The sequence below is a fragment of the Microtus pennsylvanicus genome, chromosome 7, assembly GCF_037038515.1.
Source record: "Microtus pennsylvanicus isolate mMicPen1 chromosome 7, mMicPen1.hap1, whole genome shotgun sequence".
Classification (NCBI taxonomy): domain Eukaryota; kingdom Metazoa; phylum Chordata; class Mammalia; order Rodentia; family Cricetidae; genus Microtus; species Microtus pennsylvanicus.
In genome coordinates, this window is record NC_134585.1 from 94,272,265 (window position 1) to 94,290,510 (window position 18,246).

General features: G+C 40.8%; 1 protein-coding gene across 2 annotated transcripts in view; it reads right to left on the reverse strand.

Moving 5' to 3' along the window:
- Nucleotides 1-18,246, reverse strand: part of Prss12 (serine protease 12) — a 52,241-nt gene that overhangs the window by 16,048 nt on the left and 17,947 nt on the right. For both annotated transcript variants that reach the window (XM_075981455.1, XM_075981456.1), the window contains exons 3-6: nt 8,333-8,511; nt 6,592-6,733; nt 3,767-3,963; nt 1,865-2,006 (exon numbers count right to left, since the gene is read on the reverse strand). In XM_075981455.1, coding sequence (XP_075837570.1) covers nt 1,865-2,006; nt 3,767-3,963; nt 6,592-6,733; nt 8,333-8,511 — 660 coding nt within the window. The remainder of the gene's footprint in view (nt 1-1,864; nt 2,007-3,766; nt 3,964-6,591; nt 6,734-8,332; nt 8,512-18,246) is intronic.

The window sequence follows — 18,246 nt, forward strand, 5'->3', positions numbered from 1 at the left end:
TGCCTTTAGAGTAAGCTGTTCTCCCTTTCCCTCCCACATAAATTCAGAAGACAGCAAGTTAGTATTACAAATTATCAACCCATTGACCATAAGAAAGGTAGACCAGCAAGTAGGTCAAAAACAAGGCAGTATACCAGAGTATCTCAATAACAAAAATATTGAAATTTTATAAAACATAGATGCTATTTTGAATAAATATTTTGTATTCTATACAGAAATAATTAATTCAACTGATCAATATTTAAGATATGCATATAATTAACAGTATATTTTGTAAATACAAATCATTATTAGCTATCTACCATGAACTAGGTACCATGCATACTAGCTTATATCACAGCCCTCTGTGCTGTAGCTGTGTTGCTGTGTATATGGCAACACACGTGAGGGCACAGGTACACATGTCAGCACACATGAAAGTCAGAGCTGGACATTAGGAGTCCTCTCTTGCTCTCTGTCTTATTGCCTTGAGGCAAGGTCTGTCACTGAGCCTGAAGTTCGCCATTTGGGCTAGACTCGCTGGCTAGCCAGCTCTCAAGATCTGTCTGTCCCTCTTCTGCAATTCTGGGACTACACACATGCAGTCAGGCCTGGATTTCTATGTGAATTCTGAGTGTTCAAGCACAGGTCCTCATATTGCAGAGCCAGCGCTCTTACCCATTGAGCCACTCCCCTGGCCTCTGCATTGTAACCTGTATTTTGACTGTAACCCCCAAACCCTTGTTTGATATTTTTCCACTGTCACTCATGAAAAATCCAGTCACCCAGCTGAGAACCTGCCTTCTCCAGATTCAAATACCCACATTTTCTTATTTTATACTGTAAAAAAAAGTATTTCTCCATGAGCCACACTTGATGGAGGAAGGTCATTGGCTAATAAAGGAACTGCCTTGGCCCATTTCATTGGTTAGAAGATAGGTGGGAGGAGTAAACAGAACAAAACGCTGGGAGGAAGAGGAAGTGAGGTCAGACTCGACAGCTCTCCTCTCGGGAGCAGATGCCTCAGCAGAGATGCCATGCTTCCAGCTCCCAGGCAGACGCATGCCATGCCCCAGCTCCGACCCAGGATGGACTTAGGCTAGAATCTTCCTGGTAAGACCGGTGCTCACAGTTTATTAGAAATGGGTTGATCGGGATATCAGAATTAGCCAGTAAGGGCTAGAGCAAAGGGCCAAGCAGTCTTTAAAAGAATACAGTGTCCGTGTAATTATTTCGGGGCATAAGCTAGCCGAGCAGGCGGTTGGGGTGTTGGGGACGCAGCCCCGTCACCGCCTTATTACTACACACACTATGGCCTTCTTTCTCTGGGGAACACACAACACATCAGCCCTAGAGTGGTAGCTGTTTCAAACAGGGGGATTAACACACACACACACAAATGCAGGAGGGAAAATGTAAGGCACTGAGTAGACTGCAAGAGAAAGTAAGTGTTCATAAGCTTGACAACTGGCACAGAAAAGCAGAAGACTGACCTCAGCTACATCAGTTTACTGTGTTTACTGTGTTTAGCTGCTCTGTGCACCTTGACTCCATGAACAGCAAGAACCTACTGTTCAATGACTGAGGATGCAGGGCTGAGGCCCACGTCACAGGAAACCGTGAACTGAATGCTTGTGGCTAAGGGCAGCAGCATTATCACTATGGATAGTCAGAGTTGGGCTGTATTTGTGATGTTATGTAAAGCTAATATAAATAAAACTAGACTACTTACTGACTCTTTACAACTTCAAATTAGCAGGCTGTTGATATCTTTACTTGAAGAAACTGGTTTTAAATAAAGGAAACTCACTAAAATGAACCTGAAAACCATTGAGTCAGAGAAACTTTCACCAAGTACCATCCCGAGGAACTATGGCTTTCTTACTGATAACCAAGCTGCCGGCAGATCACGGCTGCATCTTTATCAGTCCATCCGTCATCGCAGATCGTTCCCCACTGGCCATTGACAAAAACCTCCACTCGTCCTTCTTTCTTATTTTCTCCATCCATTAGTCTGATAGGAAAACCTAAGGCATGATATCAAAACATTAGAAAAGCCAAAACAAGCCAAGTTATGTTAAAACATGAAAACTCTCCATAATACAATTAAAAGGTAGATATAAAATCGACTCAGGAGATGAAATACCAATAAAATCCAGTAGTTGCTCTTGTCTTTGTTAAAGCCCTGCAATCAAAGGGTTCATCTCGCTCAACTTTCTGTCACTAGCATTAGAAAATGTCTCACGTGCAGAGGACAAGAGTTGCTCACATAAATGGATGGATGGACAGACAGGCAGATGGCACTCAAAAGCCTTGAGCTAGCTATTTTTATTACAATTAACTTCTAAAGAGTAATAGAGCGTTAACAGAGTTCTTCTGCTTTAAGTCATTTTTAAAATTCATGAACAAAGATGGAATGTATCCTTCCAAGTAGAGGTTTTCAGAAGGTAGAAAGAGGGACAACATTGGCATATGCGGGGAACTTAATTGAGTAGACTGCCCGAAGGGGGTGGCATGGGAGAAGGCAGCTATCAGAAAAATTCCAAAACCTTCTATTTAACTTTCATTTCAAATGAAGGACTTAAATCACAAAATATATTAATATCTAAAAACCACGAAACTAATCTCTAGTAACTTAAGGATGATACTGCATAAATGATAGAAAGTGACATCTTTATCTGGTACAATAGTTAGACAGACACAAAAAATGTGGCTTGCTTAAAGCCCCCACTGAGATCCCATACTGTTACAATAAACTGTGAAGTCATTGGGGTATGTCCTAATTCAGGAAAACCCGAGCCCTTACGAAGACAGAAAAAAAATAATCGTTTTTAGTTCTCCATCCTTCCTTGTGCCCAGAATGATTAAATCCTCAGTTTCAATCCGTGATGAGGATTACTTCATGGGATAGGAGGGAGAATTATATAGCAAAGTCAAAACCAACAGACTTAAGCGAATATTCTATGCACTTCTGTCGAGAAAATTTCATAGAGTAGCAAGTCTTAACTATGTATCAAGCAGAACATTTGAAACTTTATATTTCTTATTAGTGTATCTGAAATTTTAGTGAAGCTTCAAAAAACGGTGATTTCCCTCCCTAAAGACCAAATCCAAACTGATGAAATTATTTTGCGATTCATGGCTTTCAATACTTACATTTTTAAATCTTTGTTCCAATATTAAGGAAACATATCCACAAGGAATTTGATCCCCATGATCTACTTCAATCGTTTATTTATTCAATAAATATTTCATATATTTTGCTTTATTTTATTTTTATGGGGATGAGTGTTTTGCTTGCATGCATGTCTGTGCTTGCCTTGTGTCTCCGAGGCCCTGAGAGGGATGTGGATTCTCTGAGTTCCACGTAGTGGTGAACTGCCATGTGGTTTCCTCTTGGCCACTGAGCCAGAAATCCAGCCCCAAGGTTTTATGTACTCTTTTAAAAAATTAAAAATTTTTTATAGTCTTTTTGTTGTAGTAGTAAGTGGACATCCTAGGGGAGTGGCTTCTCTCCTTCTATCATGTGAATTTCGGGGACTGGATTTAGGGCAGTAGATATGTGGGGTTAGAAACCTTTCTTCTTATTGAACATCTTAGACTTTTAAGTGGTAAAAAGCAAATCCAGAATTAGACATGTACTAGGAGCTGAGAACTCAAAAGCTTATCTTCTTCTTGGGAAACAGACCTCTAACCAGTAAGTCAAAGAAATGGTTTGTATTCCAGACCAGTGGCTGGAGAAGCAGAGAGAATACCTGTGTCTTTAAGAGCATCATCTCATCCTTACCCGGAGAAAGCCTGTGTCCATCACTGTCTGGGTAGCAGGTGAGGCCCACATCCTCCCTATGGCTGCAGTCATGCCTTCCCCACTGTCTCCTGGAGCACTGAATGAAACTGGTCTCTTTTCCTGAGCAGTTGACATCATCCAGCCATATGGGCCCGCTGCTGCCTTCAAAATGGTTTACAGAGGACTGTTTGCCGTATCTGCAGCAATGAAATGAGCACTGTTCACAGAACTGCTGTCGCCTGAACCAAAGGACTATTAAAAAGCAACCTAATTAAGTATCATGACTTCAGAGGGTAAGAATCTGACCTTTCTCCTGCTTTGGAGACCCAATTCTGCCTTGCCGTGCATTTAAACCATCCTAACATCTTTTGGTTGACTTGATGAGTAACTAACCGGTAATTGTGTTTTGTCTACAGTTTAACCCACCAGCCTGAGAGCGTGCAAAGAGACAAACCTCACATTCCTGGCCAGGGATCAACTCTGTAAAGTAAAAAGGAAAACAATTGTTTGTTTGGGTCTCTGCTCAAAGTATTCGAGCTGATTTGAGTTTATCTGCTTCCCTGGGGCATTCTGGAGTCCTTCTTCAAGATAGAAAATGTCCCAGAACTCAGTGACTGCTCAGAAACAGGATCCAATCCAGAAATTACAATTTTGATATTAGCCCATCAAAGTAAAAACAATGACAGTGGTTTTTTGAAAGGTTATATAAGTTTAATACATAATTTTTATAAGTGACACTGCTTGCCAATTGACTTTATTACATTATATTATGTATTGCAATAAATGATACACTGTGAAATAGCAAATATCTGTAAATTTAAAAACTGGCAACTAAGTAACTGTATTCACTTTCACCCTTCTTCCAATTTTTCATTCATCCCTTAAAAATCGTTCAAATTATCACTGAGTTTAAAGAACTTCCAAGTGCCTTCAATTCTTAGAGTCTGTAAAATTCAACTCTCAGTCAGAAATTGTATGCCCATCATTCCCCTCACTCAATACTTTTATTATTTCTTCATTAAGGATATGAAGACATCTCTCCATTTGCCATGAATTTTCCTAATAGTTCTGCTGTGCAAATACTAGATCTCTCTAACTAGATGAAGATGAATTATTTAGTAAGTTAAAGCAACATGGTCTTATTTTGGTTTAGATTTGGGTTTTTGTTTTCAAGATAGGATTTTTCTGTGTAGCACTGGCTGTCCTGGAACTCACTCCACAGACCAGGATGGCCTTGAACTCACAGAGTTCTGCCTGCCTCTAGTCCTGGGATTAAAGATGTGTATCATCACCCATTGGCACAAGACAGTTTTTAAGTAGTCATTTAAAGACTACTTTTCTAACTAATCAAATTTTAGCAAAAATAAAAAAAAGCAATGAACTTAAATTGTATATTGCTATCACTTTGGGCTTAAAGCATGCGTCCAGCAAATGCCTTGTTCTGACACTGACTTCCCTCTGTGTAATTCAACCACAAAACATATAACAGGAAGTTTTGTTAGCTTTGAGACTGCATTTGTACAAAGACACCGAGTTTACTCTTTCTCAACCCCAGTGAATCATCACTTTCAGAACTTCCTCTGTAACCTAAATGTGGCACATGCTCACACGAACACATGAATGTTGGTGAATTTGCAACATTTGCATTTTCATTATAGCATTATTTATTATATAACTAGTAGTCCATTTTACCCTAGAAAAATAACCTAAACATTCAGTAGATCATGGTGTGACTATTTAATGGATCTCAAAATCCATTGAACTTGTGACACTGTGCCATTGAAAAAGTAAAGAAATGTGGGTATAAGATCAGGTTTATAAAGCAGCTGATATAAAATCACATGAACATTCCAAGTGATGTGTAAGAAAGGGAAATTGTGGACAGTATTTCATTTACTTTCTTTTAAAAATACACCCTTAAGCATAGCTTTACCCAGATTGAATGAGATACATATTTTAAGGCTTAGTGAATATTTGTAATTAACTGTATTTCAAACTGATGTTAAGTAATTCACCAGTTTTTAAAATCATGGTAGAGAAATATGAAAGATAAGAAAGAAGGGGCATCCATGGACTTCATTTGAATATTTACCTCCAGGGCATCGTTTTGTTACTTCAACCAATTTAAGTCTTTATTCTGGAATGCATTGTGTATGCAACGTGACATATACTGCCCCAAAGTCTGGCACTCAGATTGTAAGTGGGCAAGGTCAAAGGCTAGTTGTAAAGGTCATCTCATGACAAGAGGGCTGTTCTTTTCCAACAGAAGTGTCAATTATCATCATGTTCCAAGAAAGAAGCACGTGACACCACAGCATTCCCCACTGGAATTGCTGAAATTTTAGACACAATGATGTCAAAACTAGTCGCATCCAGTCATAGCAATGCATCATCGTAAAAGCAAGCATTCAGAAACTTGCCTGAATAGACAAAGAGTGGACCAGAAGTCACTCTTAGTATCAAACAATTTGTTCAAGAAAAGAGATGTTGATAGGTACATGAAGTAGTACATGAAAAGTATATGAAAGAAATGGCTACTTATTATCTTTAAAAATGTCATTTTTTTGTACTTCTGTTTGTAGGGAAATTGGTTAAGTAATAGGTAGATTAAATAGAAAGGTGGTAGGTAGGTAGGCATTACTGATATGACAGATGATGATAAACTATAGATGTTGATGACGACAGATGGATAGACAAATAGATAATATATAGGTAACTGATAGGTTATGCATATCTATTTTTAGAATTACAGGTAAGGATCATGCAGCAATTCTGACTTAAAGATGTGTTTTGGTGTTCAGTGTCCCCACACCAGTGAGCCTTACTTAAATCCCAGCAGTCGGCAAGCCACATATGTGTTCATCTCAGTCCAGCCGTCATCACAGACTGTCCCCCACTTTCCCCGATAGTATACCTCCAGGCGACCTTCATGGCCACTTCTCCCTCCGGCAAGTCTGATGACCCCATCTGTGATAAGAAGATAAAGACACAAAACAAATTAATGTTAAAGAAAAAAAAAAGAAGGAAGCAGTTTTGGCCTGAGGTACCTTTGGCGTTAGGCCCCCCTCTGAGCCATTTGATAATTAACATTATGACTCTACTCAGTCATGTGAGGTCATTGCCCTCTTTCTGAACATTAATGCATCTCTCTTCCTCATCGTTGTCCTCTATTCTCCAAGCAGAAAATACATTCTGATGTAATTTCAAAACACATATTTTTTAACTTTTCTATATTAAATCCCATTAGAGAAATTTCCCATAATTCCAGGCCTCTTAAATCTAAAGGACAGTGGTCATTTTCATCAAAATAGCAATATATATATATGTGTGTGTGTGTGTGTGTGTGTGTGTGTGTGTGTGTGTGTGTGTGTGTGTATAGTGACTTAGAGTATTTCAAATTCTTAATCACACATCAAAACACTGAACTAAGGACATGGGCAAAGCTACATCAGGTAAAGAGCAATCTAGCTTGCTGAAGAGGTCATTATTCCTCAGACACCCACGGATGAGAAAAACACATCTGTGTTCTTTTACTGAGAGGACAGATATGAAACTTGATTCTTATTATCTCAGTAACTAATTACACACAGAATTCTTAGAAAATAGTTTGTACACAGATAGCACAATAAATTTCATTACCAAAAAGGATATATTTAGAAGTCATTTCCATCCACAGTAATCCAAACACCTCTCAAAGGAACACAGGTAATCGGAGTAGAAGGTACCTCTCATAGATCTCTGGTGCCCACTGAAGTGAACAAAAGTCTCTTGACACACAACCATCTGGTGTTTGAGATTTATTGCCTTCAAAACACTATCGTATGCCCATCATAGCGCTAATGAGATTACCTCATTTGAAAGAGGGTAGCTCAAGGAAATGGAATTCTGTTTTTACCTCTGTGTAAATTAGAAATTCCTATTCTGTACAAATGCATTGTGTTGCTAATAAAAAAACAACAGCAAGAATAAAAAGATAGAAATCAGAGTTCCATAGATACTAATTCTTTTACTTTTCACATTCATGCACAAATACACACAGGTAAAAATAATTTAAAACATCCCTCCTTATGACATATGACCTATAAGACAGACATGACGCAATGCGCATTAGTCTAAAATCTGATTCCAAAGCTAGCATGGCCTCTTTATCAGTTCCCTTCCATCAGCAATCACATAAACACAGCTTTACAGCAATCACAGACACATTCTGGGAAAGGCTGGTCCTCAGCTGAATGGATTTAAGATGTAATATACTGACACCTGCTGTTTGGTATGTGTCACTGCACATTGATCTTGACTGTTGGGTACAGCATATTGCAAAAAAAAAAAAAAACCTGATAGTTTCTGATCTAGCTTTGTTGGACTTTAAATAGAAGCTTTTAGAAATAACTGTGAGTGAAGACATTGTATTTTGAAATAAAAATTGTGTTTGGTTTTATCTTGAGTTTTGCTTAATATTTAGCTTTATCTGTCTGCTTCTTCGACAATATCTGAACTAAGAAAGGAAGCTGTGGCAGTACCAGTCGGGAGGGCAGAAGACGGCACATTTAGGAAGTGGCACCTTACCTGTGAGAGGGACACAAGACACTCCAGCATCTTCCTTATGGCCACAGTCATGCTCTCCCCAGGAGCTCTTTGGACACTGCTCAACGGACAGCTCGTTTCCGGTGCAGCGTACTTCATCCAACAGTATTGGGCCAGATCCTTCCCCAAAGTGTGCATGGTGCCACGCTTTGGCGATGCCACTGAGCAGACGTAAAATGAGATGAATTCTGGCTTCCACCGTGAAAGGCGCTCCTGTCTCATTTCCTCGCTCCCGTCAACCACACAGTGATTAACCCCATGCCCGAAACCCACGCCTTCCATCATTTGTAAGTTCCTGGGATTTGTCTTGCTTCCAATGGCCACCACTACATATGTTTAAAAACTCCTTGGTATTTCTCAACCTTTGCCCTCCCTTCATTAATAACATAATCTCAGTGTTTTAAAAGGTACAGTAATGAGTACCCAAAATAAACACCACATTTCCAAGCATCCTATCCTACTAGCGAGCTGTTTATATCCTGACATAAACACCATTTTAACAATGTTTAAGCACATCGAGCCATTCACGTTGAGGTACAATTATCAATGCCATCTGTCTGCAGAAGTTTTTCGTGATTTCAAAATAAAACGTTACCATTAATAAGTTTTTAACGGCACTATTCAGAAAGAAAGCACTGTGGAGTATTCAAAGGCCATTGTCTTCATTCCATCTCCTTCCTAGTGCACATAAAGCGAAGGTAATGGAACTAAAGAAGCTACACTGGCCCAGCTTGTGCTGCCTCCATGCACACACTGTCTTGGAGACAGGGTCTAAAACCAGAGCCCTGACACACAGACTTCTCTGAAACCGTCTATGTGGTCTTGACTAGCCTTAAACTCACAGTAAACAATCATTCTGCCTCAGCCTCTGGAGCGCTGTATAGAAAGCATGAGCACCGTGCCCAGCAAAATGCCCTATGAAGGGAGCAGAGATGGAAGAAGGAAAGAGCCAAGGGTCCTAATGAGGGCAGACCCACTGGACGAGACTCTGCTGGCTGCCTCTGATCTCTTCTTTGAGAGCCAATGAGATGTGTGGCTAAATTTGTTTAAGTTGTTGTTATGTTCAATTCCTGTCATTCAGTCAAATCCATTTCTGACAAAAATAGCATCCCACAAGTTTACTCTTAAGGAACTTCTACAGTTTGAAAAATTGTGTCCTAAGTTCAATGAAGATGGCATTGCCCACTGAATGAAGACCATCTTTAGATATTGCTTTTCAGCCCCCTTTATCTTTTATCCTTGGCCTTTGACATTTATATCTTCTATCTTCAGTTCTTTATTGATATTATACCTATTCCTTTATTCATGATTCCATAACTATCTTGAGAATTGCAACAAGAATATATTAAGAGAAAAACATTCACTAGATGGGTGTAATACCCCAGTGATAGTAAAGTCTTATGCAGGCAACTTAAAGATCTTATTTGATTCATTTTATTAAGTATTGTAGAGGTCTCCAGAGTACTCACTGTTAATATTCAGGCATCTGCCTTCAGGGTTCTGGTAGGCTACGTCCTCAGCTGTAGCCACTAAGAGCGCCTCCTGTGCACATTCACTATGTTCCCATTAAAAGGACCCTGCCCACCTCCCATCTCTCTCTATCTCTCTGTCAGCCTGTTTCTCTCCCCCTTCCTCTCTCCCTCTCTCCCTCTCTCTCCTCTTCTGCCGCTCCTGTCCCCAGAGGCCAGGCTCCCCCACTTCCCTCTTCTTATCTTCGCTTTCCCCTAATAAAAACCCCTCCATGTGAACTCAGTCGCATGGCGTTTTTCTCTCGCACACCACTTTTTCTAAATTTCAGCACTCATGTCTAAAACATTTAAAAACTAAGCCTCTCTTTAAATAACATCAAGCCAAATGCACAGGGCCCATTCACACCACTATGGCTTGACTGACTATGCAGACAATTCAGAAAGCGCCAAGGAGGTGGACTGAGGAATGCTTGAGGAAGGGTGCTGGAGGAAATCAAGGGAAAGAAAAATACATTTCCTTTTGCTGTTAAAATAGTTCTCAATTCAGAATCCCAATGCTCAAACCACTCTCTACCCTTAATACTCTATCCCAACCAATAATAAAGATCAGAATCTACTGAGCAGGTAGATGTATAGGAAAGAGCAACAACGATATGCTATTGTGAAAATGAGTTAACTTTTGAAGAAATGTGCTTTGAATTCTTCACCTGAGATTTGTGACTCCTTTTTTAGAAGAATCCATAACAAGACAGAAGACACCCCCAGCTAATGGCTGCAGATCAGATGCCAAATGACGGCCCATGGACCAAGGACTGAATGACACCCATTTCCATGCTGCCATTGCACTAAGAGGGATTTCTATGAATTCCGAATGGTGGGCAGCAAGGGAGAGACTGAAAGGATTACGTAATTGGTGATGTGTAACATTAACTGAAACCCAACTTTTCTTATACAAATGTAAAATGGTATTGAAGCTAAGCCACGTTTGTGCCTATGGCAGTGTTGGTGCTACAACAGGGCCACTGTCTACCGTCCACACAGTCTAAAGGATTTGCTGTCTGGTCTACGATGCTTTAAGTGAGAGATGTGTCCCATAAGCTAATGTTCTTGAAGGTTTGATCCTCAATTTCTCATGCTGCATGCAGAGGTTCCTCACTGGAGGAAGGACATTACCACCTCTGAGCTTTAAGGTTGTCTACCTTGGTCCCACTTCCTGTTCTTTCTCTCTGCTTCCTGTGTGTGATGCTCATGTGTTCGGCCAGCTTCCGTCTGGCACAAAGCTTGCTCTTCCATGCTTTCCTTGACTGTTGCCATGACTCCCCCACCACAATGGATTTTATCTCTCTGGAACTGTAAGCCAAAATAAACCCTTTTCTCCCCTAATTGCCTTTGATGATGATAATTTATCACAGCAACAACAAAACGAAGATAAAAAAACCCTAAGGCATGGCCCTTTACAAGAGAGAAATTAATGGAAGCAAGCATAAAATGTGGTTCAGGGGACACATTGACTGAGTGATGACTGGAGGCCTGTCGGGTCATGGAGAAGCCAGGCTCAAGGTAAAGCAAACTCATCACCTCCTTAGAGCTTTGCACCAGGAAGAGATGTTAAGGAAAATTTTTCATTGGATACAATTCACTGACTACAATAAGGCTAGAAGGAAACCAAAACATCAGGAGATAATGGAAAATTTGATCCCAAACTCCTACCAGAAACAAATTAAATCCAGGTGGTTTAAAGATGACCAAGGAAAAGAAAGGGGGAGACAGGGGCAGAGAGAGACAAAGAGAGAGATGGATATAAAAAGTTCCTCTGCTGAAATAATAGGAGTGCTGTTCTTATAACCTTGGATGTAGATGATTTCCTGAAGAAAACAGGAAGCACAGAAGGGAGGAAAATGAAGCCTAAAAAGATTACATCTGAGGATAATTAAAAACTACCTCATAATCAGTCCCAGGTGAATGGAATACTGTGGAATAAATATTTGCAATATGTAATAGTAACCAAACCAACTCCTAGGATAAGGATAAGAGTATTGTTAAATTTTAATGAACAAGACAGCAACCAATTTGAAAAATAATGGGGCAATGGGGTGGATTAAAGTGGAGGAAGGATTACCTGTGGTCACTGACCACCTAAGATGTTCAAGCTTGTAAGTGGTCAAATTAAAACAAAATAAAGTATTCTTACCTGTCACATTTTTCACAGATTTAAAGGATTAATATCATCTTTCATGCAATATTTTGGCAAAGGATTTCTGTCCCCAAGGGGAAAAAATACAAAGTCTAATGTCATCCATTGACTGGGAGTGACAGCCCATTCTCTAGGGCAGAGTAACTGAGCTATGGCGCATTCCAGATACGCGGGTTAGTTCTCAGAACAAAACATCAGGCCTGCTGCTTCTGTCTGGCCTACCTCGCATACTTAAAGAATCCAGTACATGGGACTTCCAAAGGGTGAGTCGGGAGAAGTGACTTATGCCAGAATCTATTTCTATAGCATCAGTGCATGTTTTGTTTTCTGTTAAATGGATTTCCATATTTTCCACTGAAACAATATCATGTTAAAGATCTCAAAAACATTTAATTAAGATAAATGGATTATAAAAACAGTAATAAACTCGAGGGGGGAATAATAACCAGGAAAATATCATGTGACATTAACTTAGTTTTCTAGTCATTGTTTGAGTTTGTTAAAATTAAGATGATGTGTGTTTACACACACACACACACACACACACGTGTTCCTTCAAGCAGGAATTCCTAGTGCCCTGCTGCTGGTTTTCGTAGGAAAAGCAAAGAAATAAATGACTCCTTTTAAAGAGATCAAATAATACTGGGGAAAGAGGCATTAAATTCAATAACTAGGATGTCAAAAAGTTCTACGTGAATTGAGTAAGCCACGTGTGCTCTGTCCTTCCCATACGGCAATCATTTCCACACCAGCCAGCCAGCTTCATGCTGAAGGTCCAAACACTCACTCCTTGCTTGTCCTGACTACAGAGAAAGCTTATGGGAAATGCTGTTCTGATATAACACCCTGGCTTGTTTCGTTTGTGAAGCTAGTTGACTCAGGTGACAATAATTCCCAATGAACACTCGCCGACTTCATTCTGTGCCTGACCCTCATTCAGTGTGTTCTCTTCACTAATCAAAGAGCATGGAACCATTATCACAATGGCCAAATACGATCAACTCAGGACCCAAACATGGCCACTATTTGACAAAGACAAGGTAGGAATGCCAGGTAAGCACATATTCTTTAGTTTATAGAGGACTGGTTCTTTAACTACATATATCAGTTTGTAACACTTGTAACCTATGGCTATAGAAACTCATTTTTAATGATCAGTGTGCTGGCCCACGGTCCCCTCCATCACCAATGACTCCTAAGATTTGCCAAGCACTGGTCTCAGAGCACTGTGAGCACCGCGCTTATTACCTTATTTAATCTTCCCCAACTTCATCATGTTATCACATCAATGTTATGGGCAAGAAAACGGAGGCTCACAAGTTCAATAGCTTTCCCAGCATCCCACTGGGTTTAAATGGTTGCTATCAGCAGGCCCTGAACCGCTACCGCATTACAGCCTCCGAGGATGTTTCCAGCTGATGGCAGATGCCATGTCTAACACAGTCCAGCCAAAACGCTGTCGCTATCGCTTTCTTTCTCTTCTTACTTCTCTGTGTCTTCCAGCTCTATGTTTTCGTTCTGTCATTTTACAGAGTATAGCATGAGTGAAGAAAATCCTCTACTGGCGGGATCCTGAGTCTCAAGACTGGTTCCGACTCACAGCACGGAGCCAAGAACATGGCTACAGAAGGGCACAACTTCCGCCTCTGTTAATAAACTTTCCTCTCTGATCACCCAAGTCCATATACCCAGAAATTTGAATTGTAAATATTGTAAGACAGTCAAAGTGTTTCTAATGGAGAGAGAAATAAAAAGGCAAAGAAAAGGTTTAAAAATCAACGTATACTATAATAATTTTATCCTAACATCTACTATCATTCTATAGGAGAATTTTATAGCTCCCCCTAAGGAAAATAAAACTAATGGAAAGATACACTTAAATAATTAAATTTCTGTGTAAATTATGGAACTCCAGCATAGTTCAATGTGATGTCATGCTAAGCTGGGCTTTTAAAATGCTTTTAATATTAAGCTCACAGAAAGGAACTCGAGAATGGCTCCACCTAACACTACTGGATACATAAGCACCCCCAGGTTATCTAATTTGAAAGCATCTGCCTGTCTCCCTTTTCTTCTTCATCATCCCCACATACTGAGGTAATCCAATTTAAGTAACTTAAGTACAATAATTCCTCTTGCATTGAGAAAGCTCTCCAGCTACCAATATACACAGATTCTACTCAAATGAGAAGGTCACAAAGACAGAACCTCACACGGAAACTGCAACCAGCACTGCAGCAACTCATGATGCAGGCTCCTTTCGGGAATCCAACAAGGCAAGCAAAAGTGAGATGAGATTCGCCTACGGACAAAATAAATAAAGCAAGAAACAAGTATGTCGTCTCCTATCAAACATCGAACACTAATGTGTATATATTCCATACTTTCTTCATCCATTCTTCCATTGAAGGGCATCTAGGTTGTTTCCAGGTTCTGGCTATTACAAATAATACTGCTATGAACATAGTTGAACAAATGCTTTTGTCATATGATAGGGCATCTCTTGGGTATATTCCCAAGAGTGGTATTGCTGGGTCGAGGGGTAGGTTGATCCCGAATTTCCTGAGAAACCGAAACACTGACTTCCACAGTGGTTGCACAAGATTGCATTCCCACCAGCAATGGATGAGTGTACCCCTTCCTCCACAGCCTCTCCAGCAAAGGCTATCCTTGGTGTTTTTGACTTTAGCCATTCTGACAGGTGTAAGATGATATCTCAAAGTTGTTTTGATTTGCATTTCCCTGATTGCCAAGGAGATTGAGCACGACCTTAAGTGTCTTTTGGCCATTTGAACTTCTTCTGTTGAGAATTCTCTGTTCAGTTCAGTGCCCCATTTTTTAATTGGGTTAATTAGCCTTTTAAAGTCTAGTTTCTTGAGTTCTCTATATATTTTGGAGATCAGACCTTTGTCTGTTGTGGGGTTGGTGAAGATCTTCTCCCAGTCAGTAGGTTGCCTTTGTGTCTTAGTGACAGTGTCCTTTGCTTTACAGAAGCTTCTCATTTTTAGTAGATCCCATTTATTCAATGTTGCCCTTAATGTCTGTGCTTCTGGGGTTATACCTAAGAAGCGATCACCTGTGCCCATCTGTTGTAGGGTATTTCCCACTTTCTCTTCTATCAGGTTCAGTGTTTTCGGGCTGATATTGAGGTCTTTAATCCATTTGGACTTGAGTTTTGTGCACGGTGATAGATATGGGTCTATTTTCATTCTTCTACAGGTTGACATTAGAGTACTACGCTGCGGTAAAAAACAATGACTTCTCGAATTTTGCATGCAAATGGATGGAAATAGAAAGCACTATCCTGAGTGAGGTATCCCAGACCCAAAAAGATGAACATGGGATGTACTCACTCATAATTGGTTTCTAGCCATAAATAGGGGTCACGGAGTCTACAATAGGCGAATCTAAAGAAGCTAAGTAAGAAGGTGAACCCAAGGAAAAACATATAGTTATCCTCCTGGATAAGGGAAGTAGACAAAATTGCCGGGGAGAAAAGTGGGATGTTGGGGGTGGGGTGGGATGGGGGTAAGGGGAGATGGGGAGAGAAAAGGTAGAAGGAAAGGAGGGTGGACTTGGGGAAACAGGAGAATCGGGATAAAGGAAGGTTGGATAGGGGAGCACGGAACCCCATTTCTTAGTTAAAGGACCCACTTTAGGATGGGCAGGAGACTTGACCCTAGAGGGGCTCCCAGGTGCCCAAGCTGAGGCCCCCAGTTAGTTCCTTGGGCAGCTGAGGATAGGGAACCTGAAATGACCCTATCCTAGGGCAATACTGACAAATATCATGCATATCATCCTAGAACTTTCATCTGGCGATGGATGGAGATAGAGACAGAGACCCACACTGGAACACTGGATAGAGCTCCCAAGGTCCCAAGGAGGAGGAGAAGGAGGGAGAACATGAGCAAAGAAGTCGGGACCACGAGGGGTGCACCCACCCACTGAGACAGTGGAGCTGATCTACTGGGAGCTCACCAAGGCCAGCTGGACTGTTACCAAAAAAAGCATGGGATAAAACTGGACTCTCTGAACATGACGAACAATGAGGGCTGATGAGACGCCAAGGACAATGGCACGCGGTTTTGATCCAATGCAATTTACTGGCTTGGTGGGAGCCTAGCCAGTTTGGATGTTCACCTTCCTAGATATGGACGGAGGGGGGAGGACCTAGGACTTACCACAGGGCAGGGAACCCTGACTGCTCTTTGGACTGGAGAGGGAGGGGGAGAAAAGTGGGGGGAAAGGGAGAGGGGTGGGAGGAGGGGGAGAAGAATGGGAGGAGGGGGAGGGAAATGGGAGGCTGGGAGGAGGTGGAAATTTGTTTTTTTTTCTTTCTTTTCTTTATTCTCCTTTTATCAATAAAAAAAATATAAAAAAAAAACATCGAACACTAAAAACAATTTCATCCAAAGGTACTTAGCCTTTCAGTGAACAAACACATGTTTGTATATAGGGTATATATGTAACAACAATTTTAAAAGAGGTCATGGACTTGAGAGGAAGATCGGGGGAACAGGAGGAGTTGGAGTGGTAAGAAGGAGGGGTGGTGATGGAGGAGGGTCATCTTTCTATCTGTTGATTTCATTGGTTAAGCAATAAAGAAACTGCTTGGCCCTAATAGGTTAAAACATAGGTGGGTGGAGTAAACAGAACAGAATGCGGGGAGAAAGAAGCTGAGTCGAGGAGTCACCATGATTCTCCCACTCCAGGCAGACGCAGGTTAAGACCATTCCTGGTAAGCCAACTCGTGGGCTACACAGATTATAAGAAATGGGCTAGTCCAGGTGCGAGAGTTAGCCGAGAAAAGGCTAGATATAATGGGCCAAGCGGTGTTTAAAATAATACAGTTTCCGTGTAATTATTTCGGATAAAGCTAGCCGTGCGGGCGGCCGGGTGGCAGGAAGCGCCCCGCCGCTCATAATTCAACAGGGTGGAAATGATGTAAGTAGTGTACTCACGTATTAAAATCTCAAAAAAATTAAAACTTTTAATTAATAAAAAGTCAACATGCTATTGACATAGTCTTTACAATGCTATTGGGGTAAAGGCATAGACTTCTTCATAGTCAAGATCAAAAAAAAACAACACTTAGCACTCCCTGAGTTTAAGTAATTGACAGCTCAGTAAGTACAGATCACACATGTTAGAGCAGCAGTTCTCAACCTGTGGGTGGTGAGCCCCACAAGGTCACAGATGAGATACCCTGCATATCAGGTATTTACATTACAATTCATAATAGTAGCAAAATTGCAGTTATGAAGTAGCAAGGAAAACGGTTTTATGATTGGTGGTCCCCATAACATGAGGAAATGTATTAAACTGTCGCAGCATTAGGAAGGTTGAAAACCACCGCATTAGAGCATTTTGAAAACACAGAACCCCGAATAGATTACCTCTAACTAAATAGAAGCTCTGAATAGAGGAATCGTGTCTAATAACCTCACCACCAAATGCCCAGCTTACTCTTAATGCTCCCTAATTAGATTGACCCCAACAGCCGATGAATTTTAGATGGCTGCTACATAGCTAAACGCTGTAAATTAGAAACATGTGGTGGGCAAGAGAACTGTTAGTAAGAGCTATCGTGTAACAGCTCAGAGGTAGGACCACAGGCTTTCAGAGGCCGGCAGGCACTCGGGCTATGCTATTCTATCTCCAACAGCGACACTTGGAAACATTCATAGCACTGGCCTTGAAACGGACGCATAGCCAAACTATTAAAAAAATTCATCTGGAAAAAATCCACAATTTGTTACAGTTTTGCTAAAAGGAACTGACTAGCCCTATCTGACCCACCTGAAGGAATACTAGCCAACAATACTGCTAGTGTTTAAGGTCAAAGCCACTGTCCTAGGATTTCTCAGGCTTGTTCCTTTTCCCACTCATGAACTACAAATCAGCAGTTAGTTCTAGTTACACAGAGAGACTGAAAATGTTCCCTTAATGCTCAATTTTAGCCTTGCCACTATGGGATTTAAGCAAGCAAACAAACGAAAAGGAGCCAATTTGACTCTGTGACTCCTGGTGGAGAAGAAAATATCCCATCACCTGTGTTGGTTCCTATGCAGAACGCTAGCACTGAGCCAATGAAGCCTTTGTGACTAGTTTCCAATTTCAGAATCTGTAAGAATGAAATGACCTAAGGACACTAAGTCAGAAGATGTGACAGTCTCCAGTGTGTTCACTCAACAAGTCTAGGCTATGAAAACAGAAGAGACTGGCGTAGGTTC